Source organism: Trichechus manatus, unplaced genomic scaffold (genome assembly GCF_000243295.1).
Source record: "Trichechus manatus latirostris isolate Lorelei unplaced genomic scaffold, TriManLat1.0 scaffold00041, whole genome shotgun sequence".
Lineage (NCBI taxonomy): Eukaryota > Metazoa > Chordata > Mammalia > Sirenia > Trichechidae > Trichechus > Trichechus manatus.
The window spans coordinates 7,440,846-7,458,075 of record NW_004443977.1 but is presented as its reverse complement, the minus strand read 5'-3'; the positions used below and the strand labels follow the sequence as shown (position 1 = coordinate 7,458,075).

At 41.3% G+C, this 17,230-nt stretch overlaps 1 protein-coding gene across 4 annotated transcripts in view; it reads right to left on the bottom strand.

Annotated features, from left to right (window-relative positions):
* Positions 1-17,230, bottom strand: part of SMARCAL1 (SWI/SNF related, matrix associated, actin dependent regulator of chromatin, subfamily a like 1) — a 56,648-nt gene that overhangs the window by 6,321 nt on the left and 33,097 nt on the right. For 2 of the 4 annotated variants that reach the window (XR_002824085.1, XM_023731278.1), the window contains exons 12-15: positions 16,515-16,733; positions 10,404-10,474; positions 6,540-6,642; positions 1,128-1,267 (exon numbers count right to left, since the gene is read on the bottom strand). Coding sequence is in view for 3 of the 4 variants with exons in the window: in XM_023731278.1 (XP_023587046.1) it covers positions 1,128-1,267; positions 6,540-6,642; positions 10,404-10,474; positions 16,515-16,733 (533 nt within the window). In the remaining variant the exon portion in view is untranslated. Of the gene's footprint in view, positions 1-1,127; positions 1,311-6,539; positions 6,643-10,403; positions 10,475-16,514; positions 16,734-17,230 lie in introns of all 4 variants that reach the window. The other 2 variants (XM_023731277.1, XM_004376297.2) reach the window with 1 other exon arrangement.

Below are 17,230 nucleotides of genomic sequence, written 5' to 3'. Positions count from 1 at the left end.
GGAAACCTGCACACTTCCAGGTCTTCTCTCTGTGAAATAAAAACAGCTGTCTACTAAATAAAATAAAAATACCCCACCTAGGGGAGAGGTCAGAGATGAATAGAGGGAAAAAACAAAAACAAAACCAAACCCAGTTGCCATGGAGTGGATTCCAACTCATGGCGACCCCATGTGTGTCAGAGTAGAACTGTGCTCCACAGAGTTTTCAATGGCCGATTTTTTCGGAAGTAGATTGCCAGGCTTTTCTCCCAAGGCACCTCTGGGTGGATGTGAACCTGCAACCTCTTTGTTAGCAGCTGAGCGAGTTAGTTAACTGTTTGCACCACCCAGGGACTCCAGGACTAATCAGAGGGTAGGGTGGTTTTCTTAATATGGTGGTAAGTCTTAAAATAAAAACTAAAACCAACGAGCATTGTCTCTGTTATAAAATGCTTCAAAACCTCGAAGTTCACCATCATTAAAGCAGTCACAGATGTGCAGTCAATGAAAGCCACACCACATCAGAACATCGGAGGGGAATGCCTTCTTTCTGGAGCTCAGGAGAAAATGCCATGAGTTCAAACAAACGTCTTGTATCTGCTGTCACAACCCTCAGATGCACAGGTAAGACCAATGGGCACGATGATGTCCAGGGAACCCCCACTGCAGTCCTCCTACCTGTGGCCCTGTCAGCTAAAGCGGCTCACTGGTGGCTCATAAACGGGCACCAGCTGGAGCATCCGAGACCTGGATGCAGCCTGGTGCTGCCACATGCTGCCTTTAAGTGACAGCCATGTATGTGGTCCCGGGCTCACTGCTCAGCTCACTGGGCCCCAAATTTCTTCACATGAAGATGAATTCTAAGATTCCCTCCAGCCTTCTAAAACCTCACATTTCCCATTATTAAATGGTGTCAGTAATCCCAGTACTTCACAGGTTGTTGTGAGGACCTAATAACTAGCCAGGAGATGTGCCAGTGCTTAAAGGAAGCCAAACCTGCCATATGGAAACCATAAACACGTTTATGAAAACGAAAGTGGCAAAGGGAAAGCCCCTGGAAACCCCGCCCTCTCCAACTGAAAGCAGCATCTTCCTTCCCCAAACCAGGCACATGCCCGGGGGGAATCCAAGCTTTTTGCATCCCTTACCCCTGGGTTCCAGAACAGCTCGGCGAAAACCACCAGGTCAGCAGAGGAGAAGGTAAGGCCCATGTTGGCTGCGGTGACGGACAGCACGGCCACGGCGTGCCTCTCGGATAGCTGGAACTGCTCGCACAGATTGTCTCGGTCTGCGGAGGGGGTGGAGCCGTCGATGCGGATGTGCTGCACATGCTGGGGGACCAGGGAGGCAAAAGCAGGGAGGTGGGCTGGGCTTTGACAGGGCGCTCCCACCCAAGACAAAATATGGTACTGCGGGCCCACCCGGGGTCCAAGCCCACTGCCTTCAGAGCTCCTCGTCCTTCTTTTTACTTAATTGAAATTTGTACTAAGAACACTGCGGATCCACATTCAGTTATAAGAATACACACAGATGTCTCGTCCGCTTTGCCCACCTTCGCCCAATGGTGACATCTTGCAAAACTATCGTACCGTGTCACAACCTACATGCTGACACTGATAAAATCTACCAATCTTCTTCAGAGCTCCCCAGTTCTGTTGCTGTTTTCAGCTGTTGTTGAGTTGATTCCAACTCATATTGATCCCATGTGACAGAGTACAACTGCCTCATTGGGTTTCTAGGCTGGAATCCTCATGGGAGCAGATTGCCAGGTCTTTCTACCATGGTGCTGTTGGGTGAGTATGAATTGCCAACCTTGCAGTTAGCAGCTGAGCGTAGAACCATTATGCCACCAAGGCTCCTTCTCTTCACTTTTACTTGTGCTTATTTGTGTGTGTGTAGGGGCGGGGGTAGGAGTGTATTCTATACAATTTTATCATGTGTGTAAGTTTTTTCTGAAAATTATCCATTTTAATAAAACGAAATGAGTATGTCCAGAAATGATTTTAGAATCTTGATTAACCTTTTGTATAATATCAAATATGACCATTTTCAAACTTGAGTATGACATATGTAATTTTTTTCTGCTGCCTTGACCACGTATTCTGTGAGTCTAAAACAGGTTTCTAGGGAGCTACTTCAATGTATATAAAACTCTTTTTTTAAAAAAAATTTATTGTGCTTTAGGTGAAAGTTTGCAACTCAAGTTAATTTCTCACACAAAAATTTATACATATATTATTATGTGACCCTAGTTGCAATCCCTATAATGTGACGGCACACTCCCCCTTTCCACCCCGGGTTTCCCACGTCCATTCAACCAGCTCCTATCCCTTTCTGCCTTCTCATCCCGCCTCTGGACAGGAGCCACCAATTTAGTCTCGAGTATCTACTTGAACTAAGAAGCACACTCTTCACGAGTATTATTTTATGTTTTATAGTCCAGTCTAATCTTTGTCTGAAGAGTTCACATCAGGAACGGTTTTAGTTCTGGGTTAACAGAGAGTCTGGGGGCCATGTCTTCTGGGGTTCGTCTAGTCTCAGTCAAACCATTAAGTCTGTTCTTTTTACGTGAATTTGAGTTGTGCAACACATTTTTCTCCTGCTCCATCAGAGACTCTCTGTTGTGTTCCCTGTCAGGGGGGTCTACATAGGTTTTCATGTTATCCACCTCCAGGGTCAATGCCAACACCTCAGGAACTCCCTCTTTGTAATCCTTTTATGACACATCCACTTCCCTTCTTCTTCCTCCTTCTCCTCCCCCCAGTCTCTAGTCCCTGGCAACCACTAATCTGTCCTGCATTTCTAAAATTTTATCATTTCAAGAATGCTATATAAATGGAATCATACAATATGTAAACTTCTGGAATTGGCTTTTCTCACTCAGGAAAATCCCCTGGAGAGTTATCCAGGTTGCTGAATATATCAATCGTTCGTTCCTACTTCTTGATGAGTTGTATTCCATGGTACGCACACCCTACATTCACCTATTACCTGTTGAAGGACATCTGGGTTGATTCCAGTTTTTAGACTTCAAATAAAGCTGCTCTGAACAGGTTTTTGCATGAATGTAAGTTTTCATTTCTCTGAGGTGAATGGTCACTATGAGTCAGAGCAGACTAGATAGTAATTGTTTTTTTAAAATGCAGATGAGTCAACTGCTGGATCATTTGGAAGTTAGATGTTTAGATTACCTTGATTTCTTTAAGTGACATTTATTTTTTTCTAATGATAAAGATAAACATTACAAGTAAGATAAAAATATTAGTAACCTTATCAATCTATTTTTTCCTGCCACTATTTTCTCAATGTATCTTTAAAAAAAAAAAAAAAAGTTTTATATCCTGCTTTCCCTCAATAAACATTAAGTTGTAAATAAAATTATTAGTTCTCTAAAACATGGTTTTTAATGGTAGTCTATTTCATTATGTGGTGATACAGTAATTTAACATTCTTCTATTTCTACACACTTAGGGTATTTCTAATTTGCACTGAAAAAAGGACAGGTTGGCAAATGTCTATCAAGAGTGAAGAGATAAATAAAAATTGTGATATGTCCATAGAATGGAATACTACTTAGCACCAGAAAGGAACAAACAATTGATAAATGCAAGAACATGGATGAATCTCAAAAAAATTATACTGCATGAAAGAAATGAAACAAACAAACAAACAAAAGACTATGTAAAAAATGCAAACTAATCTACAGCGATAGATAGTAGATCAGTGGTTGTCTGGGGATAGGAGGGTGGGAAGGGGCAGGAGGGTGGGATCACAAAGGGGCACAAGCAAACTCCTGGGGGAGGTGGATAAGTTCACTGTCTTCATTGTGTACAGTTAGCAAACCGTACACTTCAGGTATATGTAGTTTACTGTCTGGCAATTATACCTCAATAAAGCTATTAAAAGAAAATTTTTTAAAAGGATAGATTGAAATACCCGTTCACGGTTCTTTGTCCACATTTGATTATTACCTTAGACTAGCTGCTAAAGATCACAGTCCTATGACAAAAGGGGAAAACTTAATTTAAGGCTCCTGATATTATCGCCAAATTGCTTTCCAAAAAGGCATGTATGAGCACGTCAATCTCGCCATACCTTCGTCAGCAGTGAGCACCACACATTTGATAGATTAAAAAAAAACAAAAAAAAGAAAAAGTATCTTGTTTTAATTTTTCATTTATTTGACTACTAGTGGAGTTAAATCTTCTCATATCTTACTAGCTACCAGTGTTATTTCTTTGATGAACTATCTATTCATATACTTGGCCAAATTTTTTTCCTACTGGGTATTACTGCCATCTTTGTACAGAAAGGCTATTATTTGTATGTCCTATAGGTTGCTAATAGACTCCCTAGTTTATTTCCTTTAATTCATTTTTATTTGTTTTCTAAATGCTTCTGTATATTTTTATATACCTTTAATTTTTCTGATCATAAAAATAATACATAATCATTATAAAAATACAGGAAGAATAAAGAAGATAATGGGGACTACTTAGAGATAACCATCATTAATGTTTTGGGTATACATGATTCAGGCTTTTTTCTTTTTTCTATGCATCACAATTTTAAAAAAATCACTCGAGTCACTACAAGTCAAAATTGACTCAACAGCAACGGGTTTGGTTTTGTGTTTTTGTATACATATAGCTTTTCAACAGCATATCATGGACAGCCTTCCATACCAATATATACCAACCAGATACCAACAGTTTCAATTTTAAAATTTCCTCAAATTCTTCAAGGGTCTAATGATCTCCAAAAAGTTAAGGACCACTGATCCATATTATCATTTTTTTATGGGTGAATGGACTATAATTTATTTAACAGTACACCTACTGATGAACATTTAAGTTCCTAATTATTCAACATTATAAACGACAACATGACTAATATTCTTGTACACAAATCCTTCTGCACTGGTCTGGTTATTTCCAGTAGAGGGAGTCTAGAAAAATGAGTGAGCACATTAAGTTATTGCCAAGTTATCCTGCAAAAATGCACCAAATGTTCAAAAGTACCATGATTTAACCACTATGCATGTGTGTGACAGACAGATATACATTTTCAGGTAATATAAATTAATTTTTTCCTTTGTGATTTCTTTCATTGTTTTTATGTATAGAAAGTCATTCTCTATCCAGTGATCAGCCATATATTCATCTATAGTTTCTCCTAATATTTTATGCTTTCAAGGATCTTTTATTTATCTGGAATTTAATATCACAAATGGTGAGGTAAAGTTTCATTTAAGTTTTCCCCCTAATTACCCAAATTTCATTTGTTGAACAAATTAAACCTGATTTGTGATGATTCCTTGATCATGTGCTCATTTTTTATTTATACTTAAGAGCCCTTTATTCTATTCTGTTCCATCCATCTGGCTGCCAGTTCTTGGACCAGCATCACTGAGTTTCAATTACTTGTGCTTTATAATAGATTTTCACATCTGGAGGGACAAGTCCTCTGACATTGTTCTTCTTTACCAAGTTGTCTTAGCTATATCTCCTGCTTATTTTTTGAGACACTTTTTAGAATAACAGTATAAAAGTTCCCTTTAAAAATCCAGTTGGAATGTTTATTAGAACTGAACTAAACCTACAAGTTAACCGAGGAAGGACTGGCATGTTTATACTTTTTAGCCTTTGCACAGAGTAGAATGGCACAAGTCTTTCTAATTCTTCATTAGTTTCTGCACTCTCCTTGGTGAGATTCATATTAGGCACTTTATGTTTTTTGTTGCCATTGTGAGCTTAATTTTTTTTCCCCATTACATTTACTCATTAGTTATAGCTGGGACATAAAAAAGCAATTTATTTTAGTGTATTTATTTGGGATCCAGGCACCCTACTGAACTTTTATGCATTCTAATAGTTTTTCTATTAATTATCTTGGGTTTCTTACAAATAGTTACAGCTCTGGTCTTTTATTTTCTAGGGATTACAGCTTTTAAGTCTACCGGCTGGCTTCCTGTATCACATCATATAGAAAAATCGAGCCCCAAGTAGATTAAAGATCCACCTCTAACATTTTCAGACAAAAAATACAGGAGGAAAAGATTTCTTAAATCAGTTATAAAATGCACCAATCACAGAGAACATAAAAGGATACACAGCCCACTGGTAATCAGGGAAATTCAAATTAAAATAAGAACAAGATAACAGTTCATTTTACCAGATGGTCAAAATTAAAAAGTGTGGTAATACCAAGTGGTGATGAACATACAGAGCAGAAGAATTCTTATCTGTTGCTGCTGGGATTATGAATTTAAACAACCATCTTGGAGAGCAGTTTGATAAAGTAATGTGGAAATGAGCCCAACCAGTGACTAAGCAAGATCATGCTTGGAAAAACCAACGCGCATGCGCGCACTTGTAGGTGGGGCAAGCGATACTGCTGGGAAAATATCTTGACCCCATGGTGGGTCTACAAGCAAGAACTCTTCTTCGGAAGTCTTTAGCAATGTTTCTGCCATCTTACTTTTTGCTAGGATCTGAACTAAGCCTGCTAAGCCGACACACAAACAATAAAAGCACTCTTGAATTTCAAAGGGAGCTTACCTTTCTCTCAAGCTCATTAGTAATTGCATCCAAAACCACTTTATGGTGTGCAAACACTAGAAACTTCTCTTTTCCACTTTCCAGTAAGTCCAGGATATATTCACTGCATTTGACAAGGACAACAAAATAATGTAAACACATACTCATCCAGGTGGGGTTAATTACTGAAAAGTGACCATGTCTGTAGTGGACACCTTCAGGGTACCTGACCTCCCCAGCCCATTCACTCCCTTCTCTGGGAGCTGATCACTCCCCTTTCCCTCACACCAGATCATCTGAATAGAAGAAGCGAAATTTGGAGCTACAGGGCAGCCATCTTCTGCCATGTGCATAAAGTGGCAAAGAGAGTTCGTTTATCCTTTTTAGTCAACTCACATTCACAAATAAATTGAAGTATCCTTATGTTTTATGTGTATCTGGTACATTACTGAAACATGATTGTCTGGGATCACAGAAGATAACTAACAGTTTTAACTTCAGTTGCTATTATTGTAATATGTTTTCCATCAAATTAAAGCGTCTTCTGTAGATCTCAAAACTCCTAAGCAGGGGGTTAATGGATTCTTGACAGTAAACAAATTTCTGGAAGCTTAATATTGTGACAAAAGTAATAATACTGAAGAGACCTTCAGGGAATGCCTGGTGTTCAGGCAAAACTCTCTGGTTCCCTCCTACTTCAGACCTCAAATTACAGGGCCAAGAGTTTAGTCAGTGGTAACTGAATTTTTTTCTGAGGCCAAGGAATATGGAGTGCAGGACATCATCCACTTTGTCTTTATTCTCCCTTTAATTTACTTCTCTCCTCCATCCACTGTGTTTTCTCTTACCTTCCTAGCCATAATGTTTAGCCTAGACCTTAAAGGAACTGTAGGGGGGCAGAGAGTCACCCAATTAGCAGACTCTCCCAGTTTTCCCCAAGGTTACTGCCCGGCAGAGGGTCCCAATCCTACAAAAGAGGTAAGCCAGGTACAGGTAACTGCTATCACATGGGCAATGGGGAAGGTGAGCTTCCTGAAGACACACAGTGCTCATTCTGGCCAAGGCCATTGCCAAACTTGGTGTGTCTGGGCAGAGAACAGACATTACTTTCCTTGACGAAAGACAAATTTCAACAGTTTGCTCTCTTATAGGCAGGTCAGGGAAGGTTAGTGGACTGGCCTCTAAAAATCTAAGAATTATTTTTAAGCAACACTACGACTGACTGGGGTACCCACTTTGAGTTCAATTTGTGAACACTAAAAGAATCTGCTTTAATTAGTTTGAGAGACATAAAATTTGCCATGACATAAGCAAAAGAGATTATTGTTACAGCGTCAAAAAGTCACAAGGCCACAAAATCAACTTGGTTGGCTCATAAAAACCACGGGCCCCAATTTTCCTAATGCCGCTCTGTCCTCTGTGTCTCGGATATGGCTGTGCTATTCTACCCTCCCCCAAGGCCCTAAGTGACCAGACTGAAAATATCTGCCACCACAATAACTTTGAATTCTACATCAAAAGATGCTCATTAAAATGAAAACAAATAAACAATAACCAAAAAAAGAAAAAGGAAGAAAAACAACTAGCAGGGGAAATTGAGGTTTTAAGATCTACAATCTAATTTTCACTAAATCTTGGGTAACATTTAGCTCTCCCATTTACTAGCTGTGTGACTCTAAGGGCCAGAGATTATATGGAATTTAATCGAGGAAAATTGGTAGTTGTCAGAAATGGAATGAAACGCTTGAAGATTGATATCCTAGGCATTAGTGAGCTGACATGGACTGGTATTGGCCATTATGAACTGGACAGTCAAATGGTCTACTACGCCAGCAGTGACAAACTGAAGAGGAATGGCATCACATTCATTGTCAAAAGGAACATTTCAAGATTTATCCTGAAGTACAACACTGTCAATGATAGGATAATATCCATATGCCTACAAGGAAGACAGCCTGAGTGCTCCTTAGAAGTGAAGATGGTAAGACTTTGCCTCACATACTTTGGACATGTTATTAGGTGGGGCCAGTCCCTGAAGAAGGACATCATGCTTAGTAAATTAGAGGGTCAGTGAAAGAGAGGAAGACCCTCAATGAGATGGACTGACACAGTGGCTGCAACAATGAGCTCAAACACAACTGTTGTGATGATGGCACAGGACTGGGCAGTGTTTTGTTATGTTGTACATAGGGTCGCTATGAGTTGGAGCCGACTCAATGGCACCTAACAACAACAACTCAGTTTCTGCATCTTAAAAAAATGCATCCATAATACTTATTTTCTTGACCTCACAAGGAGTCCCTGGGTGGTGCAAACGGTTAACATGCTTGGCTGCTAACTGAAAGGCTGGAGGTTTGAGTCCACCCAGAGTTGCCTGGAAAGAAAGGCCTGGTGATCTACTTCTGAAAAATCAGCCACTGAAAACCCTACGGAGCACAGTTCTACTCTGACACACAAGGGGTCACCATGAGTTGGAATCAACAGCACAGCAACTGTTTTTTTTTAATCTCACACAGATGCTAAAAACGTGAAATGAATTAACAGATGCAAAATTTATTTGGAAACTACAAAGCACTATACGGTTTATGGCAGTGTTTTGAAGAAGTATGCACGAGGTGTGGCCAAAGTTTATTGGTGAAGTGGCAAAGTGATTAGATTTCAAAATTTCTAAGGGAAACGGATGGTTCTGGCCCAACTCCTGGAGAGAGAGGCAGCTCCAAGCCCTGCATTTTGTAGGTCACAAGCTCAAGGAGCAAAGGCAAGAACTCACATAACCTGGCATCTGTCACTGAGCAGCACAGGAGAAATGGGTCGGTGGGGGCAACGCAGACTAGTTTCTACAAGAGAAGTTCCCAGGCCATAAAAGCCACATCTGGAGTTCATTAGCCTCACAACAGTATCATAAATGAAAAGAGCAGTACCCAGGGGTGAGGGAAGACGGTAACATCCAGCAGTCTTTTTTGTGAGGAATCTTAGATTTGTAATAATGCAGCAAAATGCGCTCCCTGACTACACAGAAGGGGCAGAGGGTGAGGCCAGTGGAAGGAGGAGACCTGGGGGCTGAGTGGAGAAGGTGGGGCAGGCTGCAGATCTCAGTCCCCACAGCCAATCCGGTGTGCTCAGCCCACACTAAACTCACCTTCATTGTTATTCAATCACTTGGACCATTATTCCGCCGAGACTCACAAGAATGCTAAATGATAAAACATTAAGCCAAGTGCATGTCATTGGAACTACCTCAACTTTCTACACACACTGATATCTGAACATGAGTGGGCTTTTCTTCTTTTAAGAAAGGCAGACAACTGAGGTTTTTAAAAAGTCAGGGAATAACCGTAGAATGGAAATTATTACTTTAGCTTTCGTTTGTAAGATGGAAAGAGGACTAAGTGTGAAATGGCCACTTGACCACATTTTCTGCACAAACTCTAGCAGAAGCCTTTCTGTTCTGGTAACGAAAGTGGAAACTTCGTGTCTTTGGAGAAGACCCGATGACCACCGTGAGGCTGCTTCTCCATCTATCTTCCCTGCAACTCCTGAAAGCAAATGACCACAGTTCTCCTAGCAAGAGGACCCTATCCTTTAGTGTTTGCGGCAGCTCCACCCTCCTTTAAGGGGTGGCACCGTCCACCAAAGTTAAGACAAGGCCTCTTAGGACTCCAAGCACATTCCGGTAGGGGCTCCAGTTACAGGCTGACTTATGCCTTCAGGCAATGATGTCCCCAATTTTTTATTTTCAAGAAAGCTGTAATCTAATCTCACAACAATGATCATTTCTTACACAGCAGCATAAACCATTCTGGCAGCTAAGGTATTAGGGGTTTGTTTTAAAAGAAGACAGACAGAGAGAGGAGTTAAGTTGACACTGCGTGACCACTTACTTACATGACAGATGGGATTTTGGTTTCAGCTGTCCTCCTGAAGAAGAGAAAGAGGGCCTCTTTCTGCTGCTTTTTCTGTTGAAAAGGAAGTTGAGAGTTTAAAGTCCTCCATCTGAGAACTCCGGGATACCCAAAACCACTGCCTTCGAGTCAATTCTGACTCACAGTGACCCCCATGCAGTTTCTAAGGCTATAAATCTTTACGGAAGTTGACTGCCACATCTTTCTCCCACAGAGCGGCTGGTAGGTTCAAACTGCTGACCTTTGGTTAGCACCCGAGCACCTAACCACTGCACCACCAGGGCTCCTTGGAGTCTGGGATAAGCTGACATAATTATTATCACTATGAGCTTTTCAAATCCCAACCACCGGTATCCAGAGTCAGGAACTGCCTGGACTCTATAGTTTTGTCCTTAGAGACATGGTATTATAGCTACCCTGTCACTCCCTGAGAACTCAAATAAGGCAAGAAATATGAAAGCTTTTTGGAAAGCCGTTTTAGGTAGGGATTCACCACACATACCAAGCTCATGTTAATCAGCTTAAATACAGCCTTAGCTAGGCCCACCTGTCTCCTACACCTCGGTGACAACTTACACATGACATTTGCCCAGCTTGTTTTTTGACTCCCCTTTTTGGTGAGGCTCAGTTGTTAAGAGCTACAGCTGCTAACCAAAAGGTCAGCAGTTCAAATCCACCAGCTGCTCCTTGGAAACCCTATGGGGCAGTTCTACTCTGTCCTATAGGATCACTACGAGTCAGAATTGACTTGACAGCAACGGGTTTGGTTTTGATTTTTTCTTCTGCCAAGTTGTGTTCATGCCTCCCTGATGAAGCTTATCTCTAAGACTTGCTGAATCAATTCCAACTAACCCTGACTAATCTCCTCATTCTAGTATCTTCTCAAAACCATTATTCCCATTTTTGGCCTGTTTCCCACATAAGGTCATTAACTTCCCAGGGGAAGAAACCATTTTTTCTATATGTTTTGCTTCTAAATAAATGCTAATAAAGAACATTAACACAGGAGACACTCAAATAGTTTCATAATAACATGAGATATGAGATTATTGTCCTGGGCTCCCAGAGGTGGTGTTCTTGCCATTGCTGGTAGGGTAGCCATCTCCTTCCACTAGTCTGGCCCTGTGAGACAATGGCTGACACCACCACTTCCTCATGAAACAAAGAAATAATGCAAAAGCAATGATATTTATGGCCGTGAGCTCGTAACTCAGGAAAGCAGCTGCAGCCAGACTGTACCTAAAATGACTGACCCCATTATGGTGGAAAAAGCTACCTGGTGAGAAGAGTTTCTTGACTTTGAACAGTGTCTTTCCTCTAGGTCTTGACAGGAAAGAAGAAAGATACCCAGGAACCACAGAAATTTCTGGGGTAGTTGGTAATGGATCCATTCCACTACCTACCTGTCTGTGGCAGTGGCGCCCACCACCCCTCCCATTTTGTGGCAGCAGTCTGAACAACTCAAGCTTCCTGGGGACTCACATTGAAGATCTGACTCCATGGCAATCTGTCTTTGCTTCTTTCTAGGCTATGGGCCCATTTCAGACTCTGATGAGGCTCTGGACAAACATACAACTTTTCACTTGTGGCCACTGAACTCACTGACTTCCTGAGGGTCATTCATAAAGCCCTGGGGGTCCGTGGGAAGGAGCCCTGGTGGCACAGTGGTTAAGCACTCAGCTGCTAACCAAAAGGTTGGCAGTTTGAACCCATCCCCTGGTTCCATGGGAGAAAAGACCTGGCGATCTGCTTCCGTAAAGATTAGAGCCAACAAAACCCTATGGGGTGGTTCTACTCTGTCATCTGGGGTTATTATGAGTTGAAATCAACTTGATGGAACCCAACAACATGAGGAAGGCATTATTATCCCCACTTTATAGATGAGGAAACTGAGGCATAAAAGTCAAGTGATTTGTTAAGGTCACCCCACTAGTAAATGGCAGAACCAGAATTTGTAGCACTTAAAAGTGCAGGCAGGCTCTGGGCTGGAATCTTGACTGTGAGAATTAGATGACCTAATTCACATAAAGCACAGGCCCTGGCACATAGCAAGTGTTCAATAAATGTTACTCATTATAAGCACTTTTATTTTTCAGACTTTATACAATAGACATCTACTGCATTTTTAATGTGGGAGAAATTGATAGTTTTATCTTGAAAAAAAAAAATCCCCCAAATTAAGTCTCACCCCCAAAACTGGGTAGACACAGCACTGGTCCATTAATGACCTCACTACTTTTGCCAGACTCAGGCCAGGAAATTTTAAATAACCTGTCTTCTTTGTTCCTGCCTCCTAGACTTTTATTAAATAAGATCCAGTGGAGGTTTTAAATTTATTTTTCTATGTTGGAATTGTGAATGGATTATCAAACGGCAGACAGGTGAACTGATATTGTCACTAGGAAGTCTGTACGGACTTGTTCCATTGTTCGGCTCCTGGTCTTGCTGATCAAAAAATAGCTTTAGACAAAGGATGATTAGAGTCGGCTTTTCTTAGCCTGTGAAGAGATATCTATTATTTCAGCTGAAAAATGAGAAAAAGCTTTCATTACGCATTGTATCTTATAAATTGGCTGCTTCACCTTGGCTTCTGTGATTTAAACCTTTTTTTTTTTTTTTTTAAATCTTCCTGCAGATGGAAAGGTGTGAGGGAAAAAAGACAGAATCAATTCTTGACAGGTGAGTGGTACTGTGCTGCAGCTACCATGATATGCAAAGTTGCAGGGAAACTTGGGGCTAAAAAGTAACTATCAAAATGGGGGGGGGGGGAACACTACTTTCTGTAGACTCACCGGGCCTCCTATGTGACTGAAACCATCAAATCATGATTCTACATTTTAACTCTTTCAACTCAGGATTTCAGAGCTGGCCAGAATTTGAAAGGGATGTCAATGGCCATTTAGTCCAACTCCCAGCAAACACTGGCGCTGGTTCCCCTTCCTGAATGAAGTCTTTAAACTAGGGCAATGCTCCCCATCTGATCCATGGCTTACAGATCGGTGGTTTTAGAATTACAAACGTCTGACAGCCCAACATACAAAACAAACAAATTCATTTTCTACTTGGACTTTCCATTATAAAAATGAATTTACATTAAAGAACACAATAGGAAATCAAGTTCTCTAGGATTTATCTTATTATCTAAAATAACTGAGTACCTCGCTTCAGCATCATGCTGAAGGTAATTTCTACCAACTCAATTCTTTCAGGGATTAAACTCTTAACTTCCCTAAGACTCCAAGAAATCAGACAGCAACTCTCAAACGCCGCAATGAGAAGAGCACTGAGCTCTTTCTCAGCTGCATTCTTGAGGAACTACACTGCAATTCTGGCCTGTTCCATAATCTCCAAAATAGAGTTAAGGCTGTGGGGTGTTTATGAAACAGAAATGATAATCACACAGCACTATCCTTATATGCTCTTCCAGCACCAAGCCTATGGGGTAAGTCATAGCTCCTTTTTTAGGTTAAAAAAAAAAAAAAAAAAGTAAGAACATGCTAAAGAACTGAAGGGCTTTGCACAGTTATGTGAAGTTATAAAACACCCACGGGTCCCTAGGTGGCGCAAATGGTTTAGAACTCGACTACCAGACACAAGTTTGGTGGTTCAAACCCACTCAGAGGCACCTCGGGAGACAGGCCTGGTGATCTGCTTGCAAAGGATCACAGCCTTGAAAATCCTATGGAGCTTATTTTCATAAGCATACTATGCTGATTTTTTTATAGCAACATGTTAGAAAAAACTGGCATAGCTGCGCTTCTGAAAATACCTCGTGGGGGGAGGGCATGGTTGGCAAACAAATGTTGAAGGCACGCATTATTTGAGTAAAAATACAGCACTTCTAATTTTATTTTTTGGCCATCCTACATAATGCACAAGTGCCTCTTGGCCAGTGAATGTGACTTTCCTCCTCAGTTCAAAAGCCCACTGATTGCTTTTTCGGTTGTCCACACTAGCTGTCTTCAAACTTGTCAGAAGGTAGACCAGGTAGAGGCGAGGGTGCTCTCTAGGGAGTCCCATAAATACCGACAGACTCAACTCCCATTACACACACGAGGAATAGCTATACTAGCAGAAAACAATGTTTTACAAATATTCAGATCTTTGCATCTACAAATATTGCATGTCTGGATTTTTTACGTTAATATTATATTTGCTCTACTTGATCACTGGTTTTCTTGGCTGATAGAGCTCACTAGCAGACAAAAGTTAGTAGTCATATAAGGGCTTAAGAAAAAGTTATAAGGAAAAACTTAAAATGGAGAAAAAAATTTTTCTATTCATTGAATTTTTATCTCTGGAAATCAGAAAAAGACCACCAAGACTGATTTAGCAACCTAACACCCTGGTTCGGCTTATGTTGTTGCATGCTGTTGAACTGATTCCAATTCATAGTGACCCTACCGGACAGAGCAGAGCTACCCCAGAGGGTTCGGCTTGTGGCTCCACTGAAATACAATTTGAGAACCACTGGTCTATGTGTGGCTCTTGGGTGGCGCAGATGGCTAACTGCTCAGCTGCTAACTGAAGGTTGGTCGTTTAAGCCCACCAAGAGGCGTCTTGGAATGAAGACCTGGCGATCTGCTTTTTAAAGGGCACAGCCTTGAAAGCCCTATGGAGTGCAGATCTACTCTGTAACATACAGGGTCGCCATGAGTCAGAGTTGACTTGATAGCAACTAGTCTTTTTTTTTTGGTCTGTATGCTCACATCAACGTTGTTGAACTTTGAAAGATCCTTGGGAAAGAAAGCATACCTGCTTATTTCCTCTGGATCATCCAGATTAGTATATATAATACATCATAAACTAAGTATGGAGGGACAGTTTACCAGTGCCCCCTCTACCCTATCTGTTTCTTAAAGTTACCAGCTAGTCCTGCTCATCACATGATGACATGATAAAATAACATTTAAAAAAATCATGTACTCCTGTCTCATCATCCTGAGTTATTTGTAATCTCCTAGAAGGCTGAGACAACCTCTATATCTAAATTTCTTTATATAGGGTATCATCAAGTCCAGATAATACTTTACAATAATGTCAACACATGCCAATGACTGTTATTTTCTTGGCAATGAAAACTGCAAGGTTTTATCCCAAGAGAATGGAAGCAAAGCTGGTGTAGATTACTATCTAACACTTAGCATGATACGACACTAAGGACAGATATTAAATTAAAGAAATGCTTTGAAAAGATAAAAACACCACAGTGAAAAGAGCCCTAAAATGTAGGGGTAAGAAGTGTGGTTTCAGACTCAGCTCTGCTACCTAGTACCCATGGGACCCTGGGCAAGTCTGGAGCTCAATGGTTTTCCTCAGTTTCCCTCTCCGGAAAATGGAGACACCAGCTTCTGCTAAGCTTAAATGGATGTAATAAGGATTCAAAGGGTTAACGGCTTGAAAATTCTATGCTGTTAAACAAATTACATAACTATACGATACGTTATTATGACCAGAGCAAGGGACATGGTATGGTTAGAGGGCTAACATGTATCAGATACATGTAGGCTCATTTCTAACAACTGTTACTAGACTGAGGCATTCTCAAAATACACTAAGCGTAAGTCCCAACTTTCTTGGAGGAATTCAGAGTGTATATCACCATCCTGCAGCTCCCCTGGGTTTACTTTTAGGACCATCTGTCAACAGTGATTTACACAATTATAAAAACCAACAAACAGCTGCCACAGAGTTGACTCTGACTCATGGGGATCTCATGTGTGTCACGGTAGAACTGTGCTCCATAGGGTTTTCAACGGCTGATTTTCTGGAAGAAGATTGCCAGGCCTTTCTTCTGAGGTGCCTCTGAGTGGACTCGAACCTCCAACCTTTCACAGTTAACAGCTGAGCACATTAACCATTTGCACCACCAAGGGATGCCACACAAGTATAAAACTGCAAATTAGTAAGAGATTTTCTAAGTAGACGAGGCAGGGTAAGAATAAAACAGGCTCCCTGTTCTTGCCCAGGGAAGTGAGAAGACATTCCAGAAAGGCAAGTCCAAGAACTCTGGGTAGTGTGCACAGCGCCCTCACAGGAAGGAACACCTGTGGATATGTCTACCTCTACATACCCATCTCCAGCCCCAACTTACAGTTTTGTCCTTGGTGATCATCTCCTTGGCCACAGCATCCAGGGCGGCTCTGGCCCTGGCACTGATCCGTCCCGGGGCAACAACCACCATCTTGCGCTGTTTGGCAGGGAGCTGGGAAAGGACATCAGATTTGAGGCGCCGCAGCATGATCGCTTCCTCCAGTAGGAGCTTCAGTTCGTTGAGGTTGGAGGAGCCCGAATAGTCCCATCCCCAGGGCTGCTGTGGAGAAGAAGACACAGCCCAGTGAGTGTTCTCACGGGGCCCCGAGTGCCAGGCCACCATCACCACCCCTGTTCAGAGAACTTCACACGGCTTTACAAGGATATATAGCTCCCAAAATAATAAAAATGAGAAATAGGTAAGAAAGGCAAAGGGAAAAAAGAGAGTCAGGAATGAGGTGAACAAAAAACACGGATCAGGGGGTTCTACGATTTGGCACTGAGCTTTCCAGCAGCAAATGCAAAAAGGGAAATTTAATTAGTCAAGCAGTTTGGTGTCCATTACATTAAAAAAAAAAGCGAAAAACTAAGCTTGTCAGATATTCCTTGCATCCTAAACACAGAACTATGTCTTCCCTGGGGTTTGTCCTACAGAGCCTATTGCACAATGCCGTGGATAATGCTGTCAGTAACATCGTTAACTGATGAGTTTTACAGGGATTTTAAAAACTGTTGTTCCTCAGTATGGGTTACACCAACACAACCAAGTATAATGTA